Raw genomic sequence first — 17,464 nt, 5'->3', positions numbered from 1 at the left:
GTTGGGCAGTTTGTATACCACAAAATCTGCTTGCATTCCTGTGCCCTAGGGTGGACCTTGTGATTTGCACAAAGGTGCCACATAATCTTGGTGGTATAGACCTGCACTAAAACAGTAGCTGCTAGCTACATGTGGCTATTTACATTTTAATTAATTAAAATAAGTAAAATTTAAAGTTTAATCCCATAATCATACTGGCACATTGCAAATGCCTAATAGCCACATGTGGCTAGTGGCTACTGTGTCAAACAGCACAGAAAAAGAACATTTCCACTGTTGCAGTAAGTTTTGTTGGACAGCACTGGATAACTCTGCTTCTAAACCAGTCTATACAATTTGCTAGTGTGAATGATCTTTAATGCTAATCTAAATATGTCCTTCTCTTGCTTAAAAGCCTTCGATGATTTCCACTTCAATCAGCACCGATCAGGTAGCAGGGTGGTGAATCAATTTTGTGGGTCACAACCAGCGTAAGAACAAAACCAAGCTTATAAGGAAGTCCTTCTATGATCTGAACCCTCCCGGACCCCCTTTCTAAGTTTCTAACACTGTTTTGTGCTAGGTTCGACTAATTTAAGAACTGCTGGTGGTTTCACCTAAGACACTGAGCTTTTTTCTTTCTTTCATCTCTGTACCTTTGCTCATGCTCAATCCTCTTTTTGGAGTACTGGTCTATCTTCTCTTTGCCTGGACAACTTCTACTCATCACATAAGCCTCAGCTTAAGAAACAGCTACTCCAGGAATCCTGCCTTAAACGCTGCAGAGCGGGATGGATGCCCTTCTCTGACCTTTCATCACAAGCGCAGACTTCCCTTAACAGGGTCATAAATACTGTAATGATTTAAGTGTTCCTTTCCGGCACTATACTAAGTTCTTTCGGTGCAAGTATGTTTCCCCCCTTTGCATCTCAAAGGGGGAACACAGTGCCTGGAACATAGTAGACACTCATTCAATAAGTATTTGTTCAAAGAATAAACGAGGGAAAAAAAGAAAAATAAATCAATCAGTTGCGCGGACAATGTAAGTGCGTCGTAGACTTCGGCCATCAGAGGGCGCCAACGCACCTCGGCTGGTGCGCAGGCGCGCAGGGAGGGCGGGCACGGCGGCAGCGGCAGAGGCGGTGGCGGCGGCGGTCGTGGCTGCGGCCGGGGGAAGTGAATGGTTTTACCCAGAGGGCCCTGCGCCGCCTTTCTCCGCTGGCACCGGCGCCGCTCCCTGCTCCTCCTTCCCGGCCATGGCGTTCACGTTCGCGGCCTTCTGCTACATGCTGGCGCTGCTGCTCACCGCCGCGCTTATCTTCTTCGCCATCTGGCACGTGAGTAGCGGGGTCCGGGGGAAGGAGGGCGAAGAGGCGGCGCAGCTTTTTCACGCCCGGGGTTGGCGGCTGTTCGGGCGGCGACGGCCCCCGTTGGTCCGTCCGCACGCCAGGGGCTGGGGCCGAGGCGGGGCAGGCGGCGCGGCCAGGGCTCCGTGCGCCCCTTGTCTGCAGGCCGGGGGCTGCAGGTCCGGGAGGAGCCGAGGCGTGCGGTGGCCCCGTGGATGCACCCGCTGTGTCCCCGAACAGGCCGCGCGCGCGCAGCTACTCCTCCCTGGATGGGTGGGGCGGCCGTGGTCCCGCCGGGCCCTGCGGGACAGCGCTTCGCTGGCGCGCACCCTCCGCGGGCCCGGGGCTCCGCGTCTCCGCATCCCGGGGAGATGTGAAGGGCGCACGGAGGCATGCTGCGTGCTTAGCGGGAATGAAGTTTGCCAAATTACTATTATTTAGTCACATTGTCTTTCTTTTCGGGTTTCCGCAGGAGTGTGGCGCAAATGAGATAGTATACTTTAGATGAATTTCCATTGCTGGTTTCAGCACTTGTGGGGTACTTTTCGAGTAGAACGACTTTTCTTTTTTTTCAGATTCTGTTTCCTTGTGAACTTTGATGCAGATTGGATTGATTACTTTGTTGACTGCATCTCCGAACTTTTCCCCTAAATCATACTTTGACCGCCAGAGTTTCTCAAGAGACAGCCTTCTTTTCAGGGTAGCTGGATTTAGTAGAGATAGTTTTAATTTGATTTTGAAAATGCTCAGAAATCTTAAATTTTCCTAGGGCATTTTTTTTTTTTTTCTTTTTACTCACATCATGCCGCAGGATTGAAGCACATCTTTACTGGTTCCTGTAAGGAACAAGGAAGTTTCCCCTGACAGTTCTACAACAGATTTCGAAGGATTCTTGTTTCTCTAGCACAAAATGAGAAGCAGCCTTCTGGAAATCAGCATTCATTAAAACATTTATCTTATATTTGCTTCTGCCCTCATATCCTTTTAGTACCTTTTAGGATATTAGTTTTCATTTGAATGATTGGACACGTTCAGTCCCATGTAAATTTTAAGTCCTGTGTCATCAGCCCTATAACAAGGATTTCTTATGGAACATAGAGGGGCAGCGTGATTTAAATAGCAGTGTCTTGTAAAAAAAAATCTCAAAAGTAGAATGATATCACAAATTACTCTCTTTTGCTAAAGAGTGTGATTGTTTATAATGATTTTTTTTTATTAAAAAAATTTTAATGTTTGTTTATTTTAGAGAGAGAGAGCAAGCAAACAGGACAGGGGCAGAGGGAGAGGGAGACACAGAATCCGAAGCAGGCTCCAGGCCCTAGGCTGTCAGCACAGAGCCTGATGTGGGGCTCAACCTCAAGATCATGTCCTGAGCCGAACTGACCGAGCCACCCAGGAGCCCCTGTTAATATTATTATTTTAGAACCCAACTGCTTGTATAGTGGGGAATGCTTACTTAGGTAGGCTGTTAAGTAATTCCTCCCTCAAAATGCTTGTGGGTAGGAACCAATAAATTAAGAGCGTTTTAGTCTCTTTGATGGAAGAACAATAAATAAAGATAATTTCGGATGCAAACTAGCTCCACTTTAGTAAGCCTTTGGTGGACGTGAAGTGTGTGATTCCCTTCCATTTGTATATGTGGATTTAAGTCACTTCCTGCTTGATGGATGGTAAGGATTCTGAGAAGAGAACTGTGGATGGCCACGTTTACATTTTGAACAGGTTGTGTTTAGCTTAAGGAATACCTGAACTGAATTTTTTAAAAAATGGGTAATTTAGTTTCAGCTTTGAAGTGAATATATGTCCGGGTGAACCAGGTAATTTTAAGTTCTGTTACAGAATTAAAAAAAAATTTTAAGACTTCATTGGTACTCCGCAGAGTACAGAGAGCCTTATCCTTAAGGATTTCTTAGTTCAGAGTATTCTACATCCTTTGGGAACAAATTGAAAATTCCAAAATATATAGTTTAAATTTTTCTGTTAACTACATAAGGTTAACTACATAACCTTCAGTTTATCTTCTTAGGTAGTTTTAAGTATCAGAAGACTCATTTGGAAATTTCAGTTAGAAATTCAAAGAATCCTGTTTACATTAACTGTTGTATGGAGGTTATTTTTTGAGTTGATGGTTACATCTCTGTTTGGTCCTAATTCACGTGATTGATGCTCTGTAGGGAGTAGAGTTGGGAGCATAGATTTGTTTGAACAAAAATCATTCCAAAGACAGGCATCAAATTTGAAGGTATCCTGAATTGCATAGTTTGGTATCTTTAGGAATATATCTGTTTTGTTTTTGCACTTGGGGGGAAATTTTGTGAACGTCTTTGTCCAGGCACACAGTAACAAAAGATATGAAAACCACTAGGTTAAGAATCTTTTCAGGGGCGCCTGGGTGGCTTGGTCGGTTAAGCGTCTGACTTTGGCTCAGGTCATGATCTCACGGTCTGTGAGTTCGAGCCCCGTGTCGGACTCTGTGCTGACAGCTCAGAGCCTGGAGCCTGTTTCAGATTCTGTGTCTCCCTCTCTCTGACCCTAACCCGTTCATGCTCTATCTCTCTGTGTTTCAAAAATAAATAAACGTTAAAAAAAAATTAAAAAAAAAAAATCTTTTCAGAAGAGTTTTGAAAACTCCAGCTTGTAGCACTCATTGCAGTAACGTACTCGTTAAAAGATCCCTTGAAATCATCTGAACAAAATGTCCAGAGGAGTTAGTTTTAAAACGTAAGTTTTATACTCTGCTGCTAAATTGGATCTTTATTATAGGCAAGTAATTTTATTTGCAATGACAGTCCTTATCTTGATCTTTATTATTAAGATGCACTGGGGATGTATCACAACAAATGTCAGGTATTTGACTAATATCCATAAGTAATCAGAAATTAGTATCTTCTAATTGTACATTTATATTTTTAGCATTTATATGTGGTAGGGTTTATTAGCAAAGGCAAATGCCTTTTGGTGAGTTCTGTATTTTTTTAAGCTAGGGCTCTCCACCCCCCCCGCCCCCGCCTTTCATTCAATAAATATTGACTGAACACTTAAGTATGTGCTAGTACCAGGGACATAGCAGTGAATACAGCAAAAAATTTTTGCTGTCATGGAGTTTACATTTTAATTATTTTTCTTCTATTCGTATTTTACTTATAATTTTTTATTTGATCAGGTTGTTGAGTTTTATAAAATTTTAGAACATTTAAAAAAAAGATCTTTTGGGGTGCCTGGGTGGCTCAGTTGGTTAAGCGTCCGACTTCAGCTCAGGTCACGATCTTACAGTCTGTGAGTTCGAGCCTGCGTTGGGCTCTGTGCTGACAGCTCAGAGCCTGGAGCCTGCTTCGGATTCTGTGTCTCCCTCTCTCTCTGCTCCTTCCCCACTCATGCTCTGTCTCTCTCTGTCTCAAAAATAAATAAAAACATTAAAAAAAATTAAAAAAAAATAAAAAAAAGATCTTTTTATGAAGTGAAGAACTTTAACAGGGAAATAAGCTAGCGTAGTGAAAGCTAGAAATACAGAACTCCATTGATCACTGGTAATACTGAGTTAACACTGTCTCACATACGAGGATACTATTCCTAACCTACCAGAGGAAGGGCACCAAAGGAAAGGTTCTCTGTCCCCTAGATGACCAGTGACAGCAGCTAAAGCAGCTCCCCCATAAACTTGGTGCTTTTGGCTTCTTATTTTGAGTGGTATGTTGCCCTTACTGATTTTTCAGTACATTTTGATTTTGAAGTTATGTGTTAAGTGACCCTAAATGTTATAGCCACATTTCTCCAGATGTAGACAGAAACATTCTTGCCATATATTTTATAAGTGGATGAGATCTTTCTCCCCTATTGCATTTATACTTGTTTGGCTCATCACACCATGAGAAGCTGGTCTTACCTGGGTTACCCTTCAGGTTTTAGTTTGGTGACCCTAATGAAACCACCTGCAAGTGGTAGGAATATGCATATGACACAGAAGGAGGTCAAACTGATCACTTTTATCGTGGCCTTGAACAGGGCTGCTTTTGCTTATATGATGCCTTTAGGTACAATAGAACAAAGAAGTTCTGCTCCCTGTTGGGGCAGAATAATGAGAAGAATCCTCCCTCCTGATTGGACACAGGCTCTCAGTGCAGAGCCTGGTGTAGAGCCCATGACCACAGGAGCACGGGCTGGCTTTGAGCTTCCACCTGGCCCTGGCCTTTTGTCTTGTAGAAATTGCACGACAGTATGTGGCGATTCTGGCCACGAAGTTTGAAAATCATTTGGTGTTCCTCTCTATTCTGAGGCTCTTTCTTGTATTTCCAAATTGAAGTAGGACTTTGACATGTGAGCACAAATGGGGGAACAGACTGAAGCATGTGAGCCCATCTCTGGTGTCCCACTGAATTCTGTGACCAAAGCAGGGCATGCACAAATGATGAAAAATACTTCACCCTGAGGGGCACACAGACTTGTACATAAATACTTCAGTGTGAGAAATGCCATATTGGTGGCATTATAAAGTCCTGTGCTATGTGGATATTAGAGTGGCATGCAGTTATTTTGGCCCAAGGGAGTCAGGGTAACCTACAGAGAGGAGCCAACATAGGAAGAGGGTTTTTATAATGAAGAGTTTTGGTAAATAGTTGTGGGTGAGGGAAAAAATAATCTCAAGAAGAAAGAATAAGTTGAACAGAGGCACTGAAAAATTGAAAATTGAAGATATTTATTATAGTAGTATAAGATCATTTAAATGATACTAATATAAACATGTTTTCAGTTCTTTAAATCTGATTCTGGTTATTAGCACATAGTGAATTTACTGTAAATTGGTACATGTAGTATACCCTACTTTTGCTTTTGTTTTATTAACTGAATTTAATTATCATTTGATGATGGGGCAGGTTTGTTGCTGTGTTGTAATAAAGTGAGAGGTCCTAACTATTTTAATTTTATTTTAGATTATAGCATTTGATGAACTGAAGACTGATTACAAGAATCCCATAGACCAGTGTAATACCCTGAATCCTGTAAGTTATAATAAAGGATTTTTCTGTAGATTTTTTACCTGTTTTTGCTTTTAACTTGATATAATTTAAAAATGGCCAATATTCTCAGTAGCATGATATAGTTGTACTTTTTTTGAGTAGGCAGAATTTACAAAAATATTCTTTTTCCTGCTTGATTATTCTGACTATTATTAATCTGCTGGTGATCTTGTCAGCTGTCATACTAACATTCTTCCAATCTGCTTTTTACATTGTCGGCCAAAGACAGTTGAAAAGGTCAAAAAGATTAAAAGAGTCAAAATTGCATTAAAGGTGTGTACTGCTTTTTAGTTTAATGTTTTAATGCTACATTCATTTCATGGGGAGGGTTAGGGCATTTGTATCTGTAAAGTGTTCTGTTCGGTGTGCTCATTTATATGCCTGTTGAGGTTTATGATTTCATGAAATTTCTTACTTTATGCAAATGTTTGCTTGCTGGCCCAGTCAAGTAGGGAAAGCTGTTAAATGCTTATGCATTTCTGAAATGTTATAGCCATAGGCACTTCTATATTACATTATTTGGTTCAGTGTTTGAATGTTGTTAACATACAATGACTTTAATAGATGGTAAGGTTATTCTTATGTTGTGACTTACTGTGAGGTAGCCCGGAAGTGGAGTCTTCAGGAGCATGTCTACTTTTTTTTTTTTTTTTTTTTTTGGTTATGTCTATTCTGGAATTAATTTTTCACTCTTTTTAGGTGGATAGCTCTGTCCTTAGGCTCTGGACTCATGCTGCCAGAATTTTATGGATCATAATTTATGTACAGATGTCTACATAGTTATTTCTGGTATATATCCACTCTCAATTTCTAAAACAGCCTTGTCTTACACTAAGTTCTGAGCTCTGATGGATTTAGTTATAATGCGGATCGGCTCCATTGTGCTTAGGGGTTTTTATACATATTTTTTGACTTCATTTAGTTTATTCATTTAGGAAGATTTTACCGTTAGCCTGTAGGTTTGATTTTGCCTAACTGGTCAGAAACTGAAAGGTTGTTTGAAAGCAGTGGGTACGTCTTCAAGAATACAATAATATAATAATTCATCTTTAAAAGTTACTTAATGAAGATGAAAACTTGTGTAGACTTGAGTTGTATAAAACTGTAAGGCACTAGCATGCTAGAAGGATTTTTTGGGGGAAAGATCTATAAAGTTAGTTTGCTACTTTATCATTGTTTCCTAGATAACTATGAGTGATGGAACAGATTTCTAGCTTGTCTTTAAAGAACTGCTACAGTAAGACTATGTAGGGACAATTAACAGTGTTAACCTACTGGCTCTTTCTCTGCTGTTAGGAAACAAAAGAGAAGATGAGTCTGCTTTCTCATTGGAAAGTAGCAATGTTCATTGTAAAATATCTTAACCCACTGTTGAAACTAATTGTTACCAAGAAATTAAGAAACCAAAATTTGTTTATTAATGACAGTTTATTAATAATATTCTATCTTCTTTGGCTTCTCATTACTTCAAATAACCAAAAAATGATGAGGATGAGAATAGCTGAAATCAGATGAGGGCTTTCCTGGGCACCAGGCTCTGTGCTAAGCATCTTTACTTGGGATTTTTCTTTCAGTGCTTGTGACAGTCCTAAAGGGTAGGTGTATTGTTATTCTCATGAATAGGAGGATAGGCTGAGGCTTAGCCAGGTTGAAGCACTTTACTAACAAGATCAAACAGCTAAGGTAGAACCAGAATTTGAACCCAGACCTCCACATTTTTAAGTTCAAGCTTCGGTGTTTCCCTAATTTATTGTAAATTTAAGAGGGACTGATTTCATTTTTACATAGAATGTGTGATTTCTGACTCTTCTTCATGGAAGGAAATTCTCACCTTAAAAAGATAACTTGCTTGGGACACCCCGAGGCGGCATAGATTGGGAGTTTTTATACCAGCACAAGTTGCATTCTGGATAGGGTGCCGATAATTGGCTTGCTAGCATCTGACAGTTTTCCCTATTTAAAGTTTGTTTTGACAATTCTGCCAAAGTATGGGGGAAGACAAATATTCTATGTTAAAATGTGAACCTTAACTAGAGAATGTTACGATTTGCATGTTAAATATTATCATTTCAGCCATATTTGTGTGAGGAATTTTTTTCTGGATACTAGTTTTTGTGTAAACATTGGTTCCTAAATGGAATAATTTTTGTGCCACTTACCAGGAAATTTCACCATTAAAGAATGATTGGAGTGGGCTGGTTTTTGTAAGAGATGTATAATAAAAGTGTCTGGATTTTTTTTGAGATGAAGGGAGTGTGGCATTGTTTCATATTAGAACTGGAAGAGTTGCAGATTATCTTTATTATCCCTCTTACTAAAGTATATTGTTAAGAGCAGTAGAGATCATGCTTTCTAAATCATTTTCTCCCCATATCTCAGTTTGGAATTGTAGGATGAAAACTTGGATGATTTTTATTGTTACCTATCACTTGGCTTTAAAGAGCTGAAGTACTTATTATAAGGAAAAGAAAAATCCTGTAATTTACACGAGTATTATAAACAGCTCTAGTGGAACTCCTAATATAGTGTATCTTTTTCTTGGTCTGTCCTGGTTGTAGTCTTTGTGTTTCAAAGATTTCCTGTGGACCTTTTCTTGTTTTCTTGCAGATGTTTAATTTTGATCTTAATTAAATGGTGGCTTAATGGTTCGTGTTATTTACAAGTTTGTATACATACACAGAGTTTATTATATTAAGTTTGTAGAAAATATCTGGTTAGTGGTATAGATTAGTTGGTTTTACTGAGATTTCATTTAAAATATTCATTAAAAAACTTTGCTTTACAGCTTTGAAATGAAGAAAGTGATTTGGGAGTAGTAGAAAGCAGGCTTGAATATGTAGTACAATTGCATTGTTTCTACAGCGATGGTTTCCTTTCAGTAAAGTTCTGCTGATGTTGAGGATTCATATAATTGTACCTTGATACGATGTGAACATCTGAGAAACTGGCTTTGCATTTGTGACTCATAGGAAGTCCTTGGCCGAAACTTGAAATGAAGTGTTTGGGACTTTAAATAAGAGTCATTAGGCTGAAATCTTTAGGATGAGAAAGGCAATTAAAACTAAAGCATGAATTCTTGGTTATTTTATAAAAAGTATTTCTCTTCAATTAATTTTTCTCTACAATCAAATTATTTTGTTTTTGAGTTCTGAGCTTCTACTGCTCTGCTGTGCCTGTAGTAGTTCATTGGAAAACAGGCTTAAAAGAAATGGGAAGGCCATGTAAAATCAGAGCTCAGGAACTAGGGAAATTTCCAGTTTTATGGTTCAGAACTCTGTCTTTTCCCTCCTACATTGCAGAATGCACATTGTTTGCATCTGTGTATATTAGTGTTCTTCCCCCTATGACTGTGCTGAGATTATTGGCTTTTGGCTTTCCGTTGAAAAATGACTTTTGTGGTAATGTGGTGTGGTTTGCTAAATATTGTATATGTAGCATTCCTGGTTTCTGTTAAAAGCTTTAAAACATTAGTGTGTAAAATAATCTAAAGGGAACTTTTGTTTTTGTGGATTTTTTTTTTTTTTGTATCATGTTGCATGCGATCAGATATCTCATTTTTATATTTTTATCATTGTTGAATGGTGGGAAGTATTCCAAGTGATTAGCAAATAACTGAATAGTCTGGGTGGTAACTTTGTATAATTTAACCTGTTACTGTAAGAATTTGAATTTTAAATTTTAAGTTCTATTTATTTTCTTAGTGCGAGCTATATCATCTGGTCAGTTTGCTTCTAATTCTGCTTTTGGTAAAAATTTAAATATGGAAACAACACTCAGCATCTTTCATCCCTGATTCTAAGAAAACAGTGATTTTGCATTATGGGAACTTGGTTGCCACCTGCTTTCCAACAGCATTTGACTTAATGCCAAGGCATTTTGATAACTGCCTTGTATTTTTCTTCCAGCTCGTACTTCCAGAGTACCTCATCCATGCTTTCTTCTGTGTCATGTTTCTTTGTGCAGCAGAATGGCTTACGCTGGGTCTCAATATGCCCCTCTTGGCATACCATATTTGGAGGTAATATAGATATATTTCTAATACTTTTCCTAATTATATCTTACTTATACTATGGTTATCTTACATGCTAGTCACCTAAATGAAAACTGAAAATTAGTTGGCATTTATTTTAAGTTTATTTCGGATAGAGAAAGAGACAGAGTGTGAGTGGGGGAGGGGCAGAGAGAGAAGCAGGCTCCAGGCTCTGAGCTGTCCGCATAGAGCCCAACGTGGGGCTCTACCTCACTGACTGCGAGATCACTTGACTGAAGTCACGTGCTCAACTGACTGAGCCACCCAGGCGCCCCATTTGGCATTTATTTTAAAAATCAAGTAGATGAACAAATAGCTGTTTAAATACCTTTTATGGCACTTACTTTGTTAATCTTTAGAAGTGTTTTTCAAAAAGTGAGGTTTAATTTGGATACAGTTATGTGTGCAACTCTGAAGCCCTATCCCTGTCTGTTACCCCTGCACCTCCCAAGGAGAGCAGTGATCTCTGTGAACTTGAATTAATTTTGCCCATCTTTGAATTTCATATAAATCAAAATGTACAGTGTGTTTAACTTCTTTCTCCATTTTTACTTTATGATTTTAAATTTGGTTGTTTATAAAATATATTCATTTTTTTATAACTTTTAAGGTATGTCAGAGCTACATAATAGAGTTAGAGGTTTTTTGTTCTTTCTTTAATAGGCAACGTTAAAATCTCATTGCTCTTCATTTTAGGAAATAGACTGAAAAAGTGTTTAGGAGTAAAGTGATACCACATCTGTGACTGAGTTTGAAATAGTTTTTTTTTGAGAAAAACATGCATATTTGGAGCTAGAACAAAAAAGAGAAGGGTAGAGCTGTGTGGTTAATGTGAATATCTTGGTGAAGTGTTCTTTTCTGTAAGTCTAAAATTACGTTAAAAGAAAAAGTTAAGAGAAAAAAAAACCTTAATTTTTTATAGTTACTGTTCTTTTTCTTGTATTTATGAAAGTATAGGGCAGACCAGATGTGGCCTAAATAACTGTCCTGTTCTCATTTAGGAGCTTATTTATTTATTTAAAGTTTATTTATTTGGGGAGAGAGAGAATGTGCACATGTGCACGCACACGAGCGGTAAAGGGGCAGAGAGAGAGGGAGAGAGAGAATCCCAAGCAGGTTCCAGTGCAGAGCCCAACACAGGGCTTGATCCCATGAACCATGAGATTATTACCTCTGCCAAAAGCGAGAGTCAGATACTTAATTGACTGAGCCACCCAGGCGCCCCTAGGGGCTCTTGTTTTAAAATTAAGATGATTAGAGGAAAGAACTCCACCCTGGAACTAAAAGCACTCTTCCCTGTGTGGACTGCCTCTCATTGTAACAAATGTTATTTGAGGAGAAAAACCCTCCTTCCCATCCTTTTTGGAGTGGCTAATGGACTGTGTTTATTGCAGGTATATGAGTAGGCCGGTGATGAGTGGACCAGGACTCTATGACCCTACAACCATCATGAATGCAGACATTTTAGCCTATTGTCAGAAAGAAGGCTGGTGCAAATTGGCTTTTTATCTTCTAGCATTTTTTTACTACCTATACGGGTGAGTTTAAAAAAGAAAATGAGTATATGATTTCACTTTGCTGCCTAAAAAGTTTGTAGGCATTACAGTCTTAACACCTTAAAATCCACTTGAAGAATAACTCAGCGTCTTGAATGGTGGTAACTGCTAATGGCACAGTGCACACCAGCAAATGCACACACGTTGAATATGAATAAACTGGTACTTGTCCGGACACCCAGCTGGTGTGCGGTCAGAGTCAGAAAGTTTGGTCAGGGGTGCTGCTTCCTAAGTTTTCAGACACAGTAATCCTCATTGTCTGTGCAAAGTGATGGCATTGAGAAGATTGCAAAAAAAAAGTGAGTTTGCCAAAATGTTTGTGCTTGGCTTCACCATCTCTCTTGCCATGGTGTTTTACTTTTTATCATTCTTTACAAACTGTATGCTCTGCCCTTTATTTTATGGCTTGCTTCATCTGAATGGGAGCATGAAAGAAACAGGTCTTTCCTATGTGATGGTGCAGCGTTCGACTCCTCTCCCTTTATAGCCATGATGGACTGCATCATTCCTCTAGGCCAGCAGTCCTTGACCTTGGCACTGTTGACATTTTGGCCTGGATAAATCTTTGTTGTGGGGGCTGCCCATGCATTGTGGGATGTTTAGCAACATCCCTGGCCTCTACCCAGTAGATGCCAGTAGCGCCTGCTCTTCTGCAGTCATCAAAACCAAGAATGCCTCCAGACAGTGCCAGATGCCCTCTGCGGGGCGCAGTCAGCCCTGGGTGAGCACCACCGCCCTAGGTGTACTGGAGATGGAATAAAATGGCTGCTCATTAAAATGAGGGAAGGGGCACTCGCACACGTGGGATTGTATTTCTTTAAACTGCACCAATATACTTTTCTCATCTTTTATTGATATATATTCAGCCAGAGAGAACAGTTCCAACTGATTTCCAAAATAGGAAGAAAGTTGGCCATGTAAGATGGAATTGTATTCATTAAGCTGCTTTCTTATTCCCTCTTCTTTTTGTTACTGGAGAACTTGCTGAGTATTAGATGGTAGGTTTATATTCATGTTTCTCTTTACGTTATATGTTTCCATTACGGAAAATGATGAATGAAGTGCTAGACTGAAATTCATGGAAAAGAGATGTTATGCTTTTAGAGGTTATACCTGTGAAAATGAGTATCCATTAGTGCATCTACAGACGTTCATTTATGAAACAGATAGTGAATAAGTTCTAAACAGCAAAATGCCATGTGTCATTTTCATTTCCTGTTAGTTTTCATTTTTTCAGTTTCTTTAACAAATAACTGGAACAGTGCTGGCATATAGTGGTACTTGAGACATATTTGTTGAAAGAAAGAAAAGAAATGAATGATTGAATAAATGAGAAAATCAGAGATGTGCACTTGTGGGCATGTGGTGGCTCTATGTCATTTCATTTCTGCTTTTAAGTTGTTTGTCGAGTTTGCTCAACTCTTTGCTTTGTATATCCAGTTAGAGACCCATGCTTTGGAACCATGCCTTTCCCACCTTACTCTGGTAGAGTTGGTCTGAATCAAAGGGTTATTTTTTATTTTGCTCACTTGTGCCCTTTTCTTTTTTAACCCTCTTGCTGTTGCCTAGAGCCTTTCTCTGGTGGGAAAGTTCCTTAAGTCACCATTCCCGTCTGTAAAATGGGGATGATAATGGTACCCAACTCCTAGGACTGCTTGGAGGATTCAGCGAGGTCATGTACATAAAAGACCTAGTGGAGGGCCTGGCATGAAGTGAGCCCTTGCGAGATGCTCACTGCTATTATTAGACGACTCCAGAGCAGTGCACTGTTTGGATGGCTTCTCTAAGCTCTGATCCCCTATTAAGCTTTCAGCTGTGCTGTTCTGTTTGCTAAAATTGGAAAGAAAATAGGAGACAACCACAGCACAAGCACTGAGCCAAGTCCTACCTTAGGCAAAAGTCCATAAATGCAAATTAAGATTGTCTCGTGAACTGGTCATTGGTCTTTTCATTTTCTGTGGTGGTGTGATATCATAAACTAGTTGGCTGTGTAAAGCAGACTCAACTTTTTGGTGCTTTTTGTTTTTATAATTAGGAACGTTTGAATTAATAGGCTTTTTCTTCTTTTCAGCATGATCTATGTTTTGGTGAGCTCTTAGAACAACACACAGAAGAATTGGTCCAGTAAGTGCATGCAAAAAGCCACCAAATGAAGGGATTCTATCCAGCAAGATCCTGTTTCCAAGAGTAGCCTATGGAATCTGATCAGTTACTTTAAAAAATGACTCCTTATTTTTTAAATGTTTCCACATTTTTTGCTTGTGGAAAGACTGTTTTCATATGTTATACTTGGATAAAGAATTTAAATGGAATTACGTATAAATTAATATAAAATGATACCTCTGGTGTTGACAGGTTTGAACTTGCACTCCTTAAGGAACAGCCATAATCCCTTGAATGATTGCATTAATTATTGACTATCCTTAGTCCATTGGAAGCTTTTGTTTATAGGAACTTGTAGGGCTCGTTTTGGTTTATTGAAGTGCCATCTAATTATAAATTAGCTGTAGATATCAGGTGCTTCTGATGAACTGAAAATATATATCTGACTTGTGGGAAACTTCATGGGTTTCCTCATTTATCATGTATGTGATTATATATGGACACATTGACAAAATAAGAAGAGTGGGATTTTCTCCCCTTCAACTTGAATATTATCCCTGTATATTGCATGAGTGAGAGATTTCCCATTATTTCCATCAGAGTAATATACTTGCTTTAATTCTTAAGCATAAGTGAACATGATATAAAAATATATGCTGAATTACTTGTGAAGAATGCATTTAAAGCTATTTTAAATGTGTTTTAATTTGTAAGACATTACTTATTAAGAAATTGGTTATTATACTTAATGTTCTAATCTGGTGGTAAAGGTATTCTTAAGAATTTGCAAGTACTTTAGATTTTCAAAACTGAATGAGAGAGAACATTGTATAACCATCCTGCTGTTCCTTTAGTGCAATACAATAAAACTCTGAAATTAACTTATTTTCAGTGCATTGTTTTAAAGATTACAAATAGCTATTTCTTACACTTGCTTAATCCATAATAAAGACATATTACTGTCAGTTTTTAAAAAAACTAATAGAGTATTACATTGTGTGTGTGTGCATGTTTTTTTTTTTTTAATACTGTGCCCAGATCTAAAAAGAATGTTTAAAATATTTTTTTTAACATTTATTTTTTGAGACACAGAGACATAGCATGAGTGGGGGAGGGGACAGAGAGAGAGGGAGACACAGAATCTGAAGCAGGCTCCAGGCTCCGAGCTGTCAGCACAAACCCTGATGCTGGGGCTCAAACTCGAGAACCACAGAGATCGTGACCTGAGCGAAAGTTGGATGCTCAACTGACTGAGCCACCCAGGTGCCCCTAGAAAGGAGTGTTTTTAAATGGCTAAACACATTACTCTGTGTTGTCACTTGACAAGATTCATAAACATTGATGCCACAGCATCATCATATTTTGTAACCAATTTAAAAAATTGTGGCATTTGAAGTGTTCACTTTGTTTTTCCTTTTTGAAACAGCAGGTTTTAAGGAAAAATGACTCGTTAAATTCATTTTTGCTGCTGCTTGTAAGGCAGGTAAACTATGGCATGTTTTTGTAAGAATTCTTGTGCTTTATTTGGAATGAGGTAGTTAAGGCAATTGAAGATAGTGTAAGTGGTTCAGAAGTTTCTTTTTTTTTAAATATTTATTTTTGGGAGACAGACAATGTAAGCAGGGGAGGGGCAGAGAGAGAGGGAGACACAGAATCTGAAGCAGGCTCCAGGCTCCGAGCTGTCAGCACAGTGCCCGATGTGGGGCTCGAACCCACAAACTGTGAGATCATGACCTGGGCTGAAGTCGGATGCCTAACCGACTGAGCCACCCAGGCGCCCCATTTTTTTTTTTTCAGAAGTTTCTTAAAAGATCAAAGAAAGAAAACCGGTATCTAGAAATTCCTAATAATCAAGGGAGTTTATGGATGAGTTTGTGGAATTCGTACTCTAAGAGTGCCTTGAATTAGATGCTGGTTGGTTAATCCTCTGCTAGCGAAAAAATGCTTCTCCACCTTTGAGAGTAGCCGTTAACATTTTGGGATTGTGTAGCAGCGTGAGTATGTGGAAGAAGAGAATGTAGAGCCAGAAGAGTGAGAACCAAACCATTTCATAACGAGACAAGCTTTAAAGACCTGTGTTTTGGGGCGCCTGGGTGGCTCGGGCGGTTAAGCGTCTGACTTCGGCTCAGGTCATGATCTCATGATTCGTGGGTTCGAGCCCGGCATCAGGCTCTGTGCTGACAGCTCAGACCCTGGAGCCTGCTTCAGATTCTCTCTCTCTCTCTCTCTCTCTCTGCCCCTCCCCTGCTTGCTCGCTTGTTCTCTCTCAAAAATAAATAAAAACATTTAAAAAAAAATTTAAAGGCCTGTGTTTTATGGTCTGAAGGACACCTCAAGGGAGGTGAACTGTTGGTCAGCTCATGCAGAAAATTATTTATTGACCTGTTGCTAGGTACTAAAGATTCATGCTCTGAGTTTGAGCAGTTTCTAATCCAACTAATGATGTCAGCACCCACTCCTCATTTTTCTTTCTGGTTCACAAGTACTTTTGATCATGAGGGACCTTGCCGAGTCCAGATAGGTTTCCTGGAGCTGTTACCTTGGCATTCCTGTCAAAGTCTTTTCACAAGCCCTTGCTGTCTCCTAGCAAGTGCTACTTTCAAGTATTAAGAAACCTTTTAATCATGTTTTCCTGATTATTCTCCACAATTCTGCAAGGTTTAATTAAGGCTGCAGTTTGTGGAAGCCACCTTCTCATGCTTCAAAAATTAGATTTGTAGTCCTTAGCTGATTCCTCAAAGGTGACTTGACTGCCAGTAAGGTTTACCCTTCTCAGGGGTAGGCTGTTGGTTCCTAGGCATGGAGACTGTGCAAAGATTGAGTGCCTGGAAGCTCTTGTGATATCTACCCGTCTTTACCTTTTCCAGTGTTTTAGGAAAGTAAATTACTTATGAAGAGAAAGCAGAAACAAGATCCCTGCACAAGGCAGTCTCCTGCTGGCTCTTGTCCTTGCTCAGACTCCAGTGTGTTCCCCCCATTTTATCTGTTTCAGCAGTCCTAGCCTTCTGTTATTCCTGCAGGTCCAGCTGCGGCCTAGTTAGCCTGGCGGCGTAACCCTTCCAGCTTTTACCAAACTGCTCCCTGTGCAGTGACCGCTGTTTACTTAGGTAATTTTTTTTTTGCTTTGTTACAGTTACTTTTGCTATTATGTGGTTTGATTTATCTTTAAAGGGTTTTCCACCTTTTAGAAACCATTGTTGAATACCGCTAAGCTGTGGTTTATATCTATACTGACAACCCTTTGTTGCTGTGGGTACTACAGATTCTCCTGAATTAAGAATCTTATGTAATAAATGTAGTCTATTTAGCAGTTATTCTTTAGAGTAATAATATTATACCATGGAGTATGTCCCTTTAGTACTAAGGAAGTATAGGTGTAGAAACTTAGTAATGACGTTTGATGATTTTCACAATTGTAACTGGCATTTCCCACTT

The 17,464-nt window shown here is 39.2% G+C and overlaps 1 protein-coding gene across 1 annotated transcript; it reads left to right on the top strand.

The window, feature by feature from the left end:
* The first annotated feature begins 1,120 nt into the window (after positions 1 to 1,120).
* On the top strand, positions 1,121 to 15,007 carry CNIH1 (cornichon family member 1). The gene is made up of 5 exons (XM_040477182.1): positions 1,121 to 1,316; positions 6,254 to 6,322; positions 10,246 to 10,358; positions 11,765 to 11,908; positions 13,998 to 15,007. Exons 1-5 carry the CDS (start codon positions 1,236 to 1,238, stop codon positions 14,023 to 14,025), a joined length of 435 nt encoding a protein of 144 aa, XP_040333116.1. The 5' UTR covers positions 1,121 to 1,235; the 3' UTR covers positions 14,026 to 15,007.
* Positions 15,008 to 17,464: the final 2,457 nt, after the last annotated feature.

This window comes from Herpailurus yagouaroundi, unplaced genomic scaffold (genome assembly GCF_014898765.1).
Source record: "Herpailurus yagouaroundi ecotype Mexico unplaced genomic scaffold, PumYag 141, whole genome shotgun sequence".
Classification (NCBI taxonomy): Eukaryota; Metazoa; Chordata; class Mammalia; order Carnivora; family Felidae; genus Herpailurus; species Herpailurus yagouaroundi.
This window is presented reverse-complemented; position numbering and strand designations above follow the sequence as displayed.

Bases quoted from the DNA above. Each gene is read 5' to 3' on its own strand.
- CNIH1 (XM_040477182.1), top strand. From the start codon at position 1,236: ATGGCGTTCACGTTCGCGGCCTTCTGCTACATGCTGGCGCTGCTGCTC. The intron at 10,359-11,764 runs GTAATATAGATA...TGTTTATTGCAG, and splicing joins TTGGCATACCATATTTGGAG to GTATATGAGTAGGCCGGTGA. The intron at 11,909-13,997 runs GTGAGTTTAAAA...TCTTCTTTTCAG, and splicing joins TTTTTTTACTACCTATACGG to CATGATCTATGTTTTGGTGA.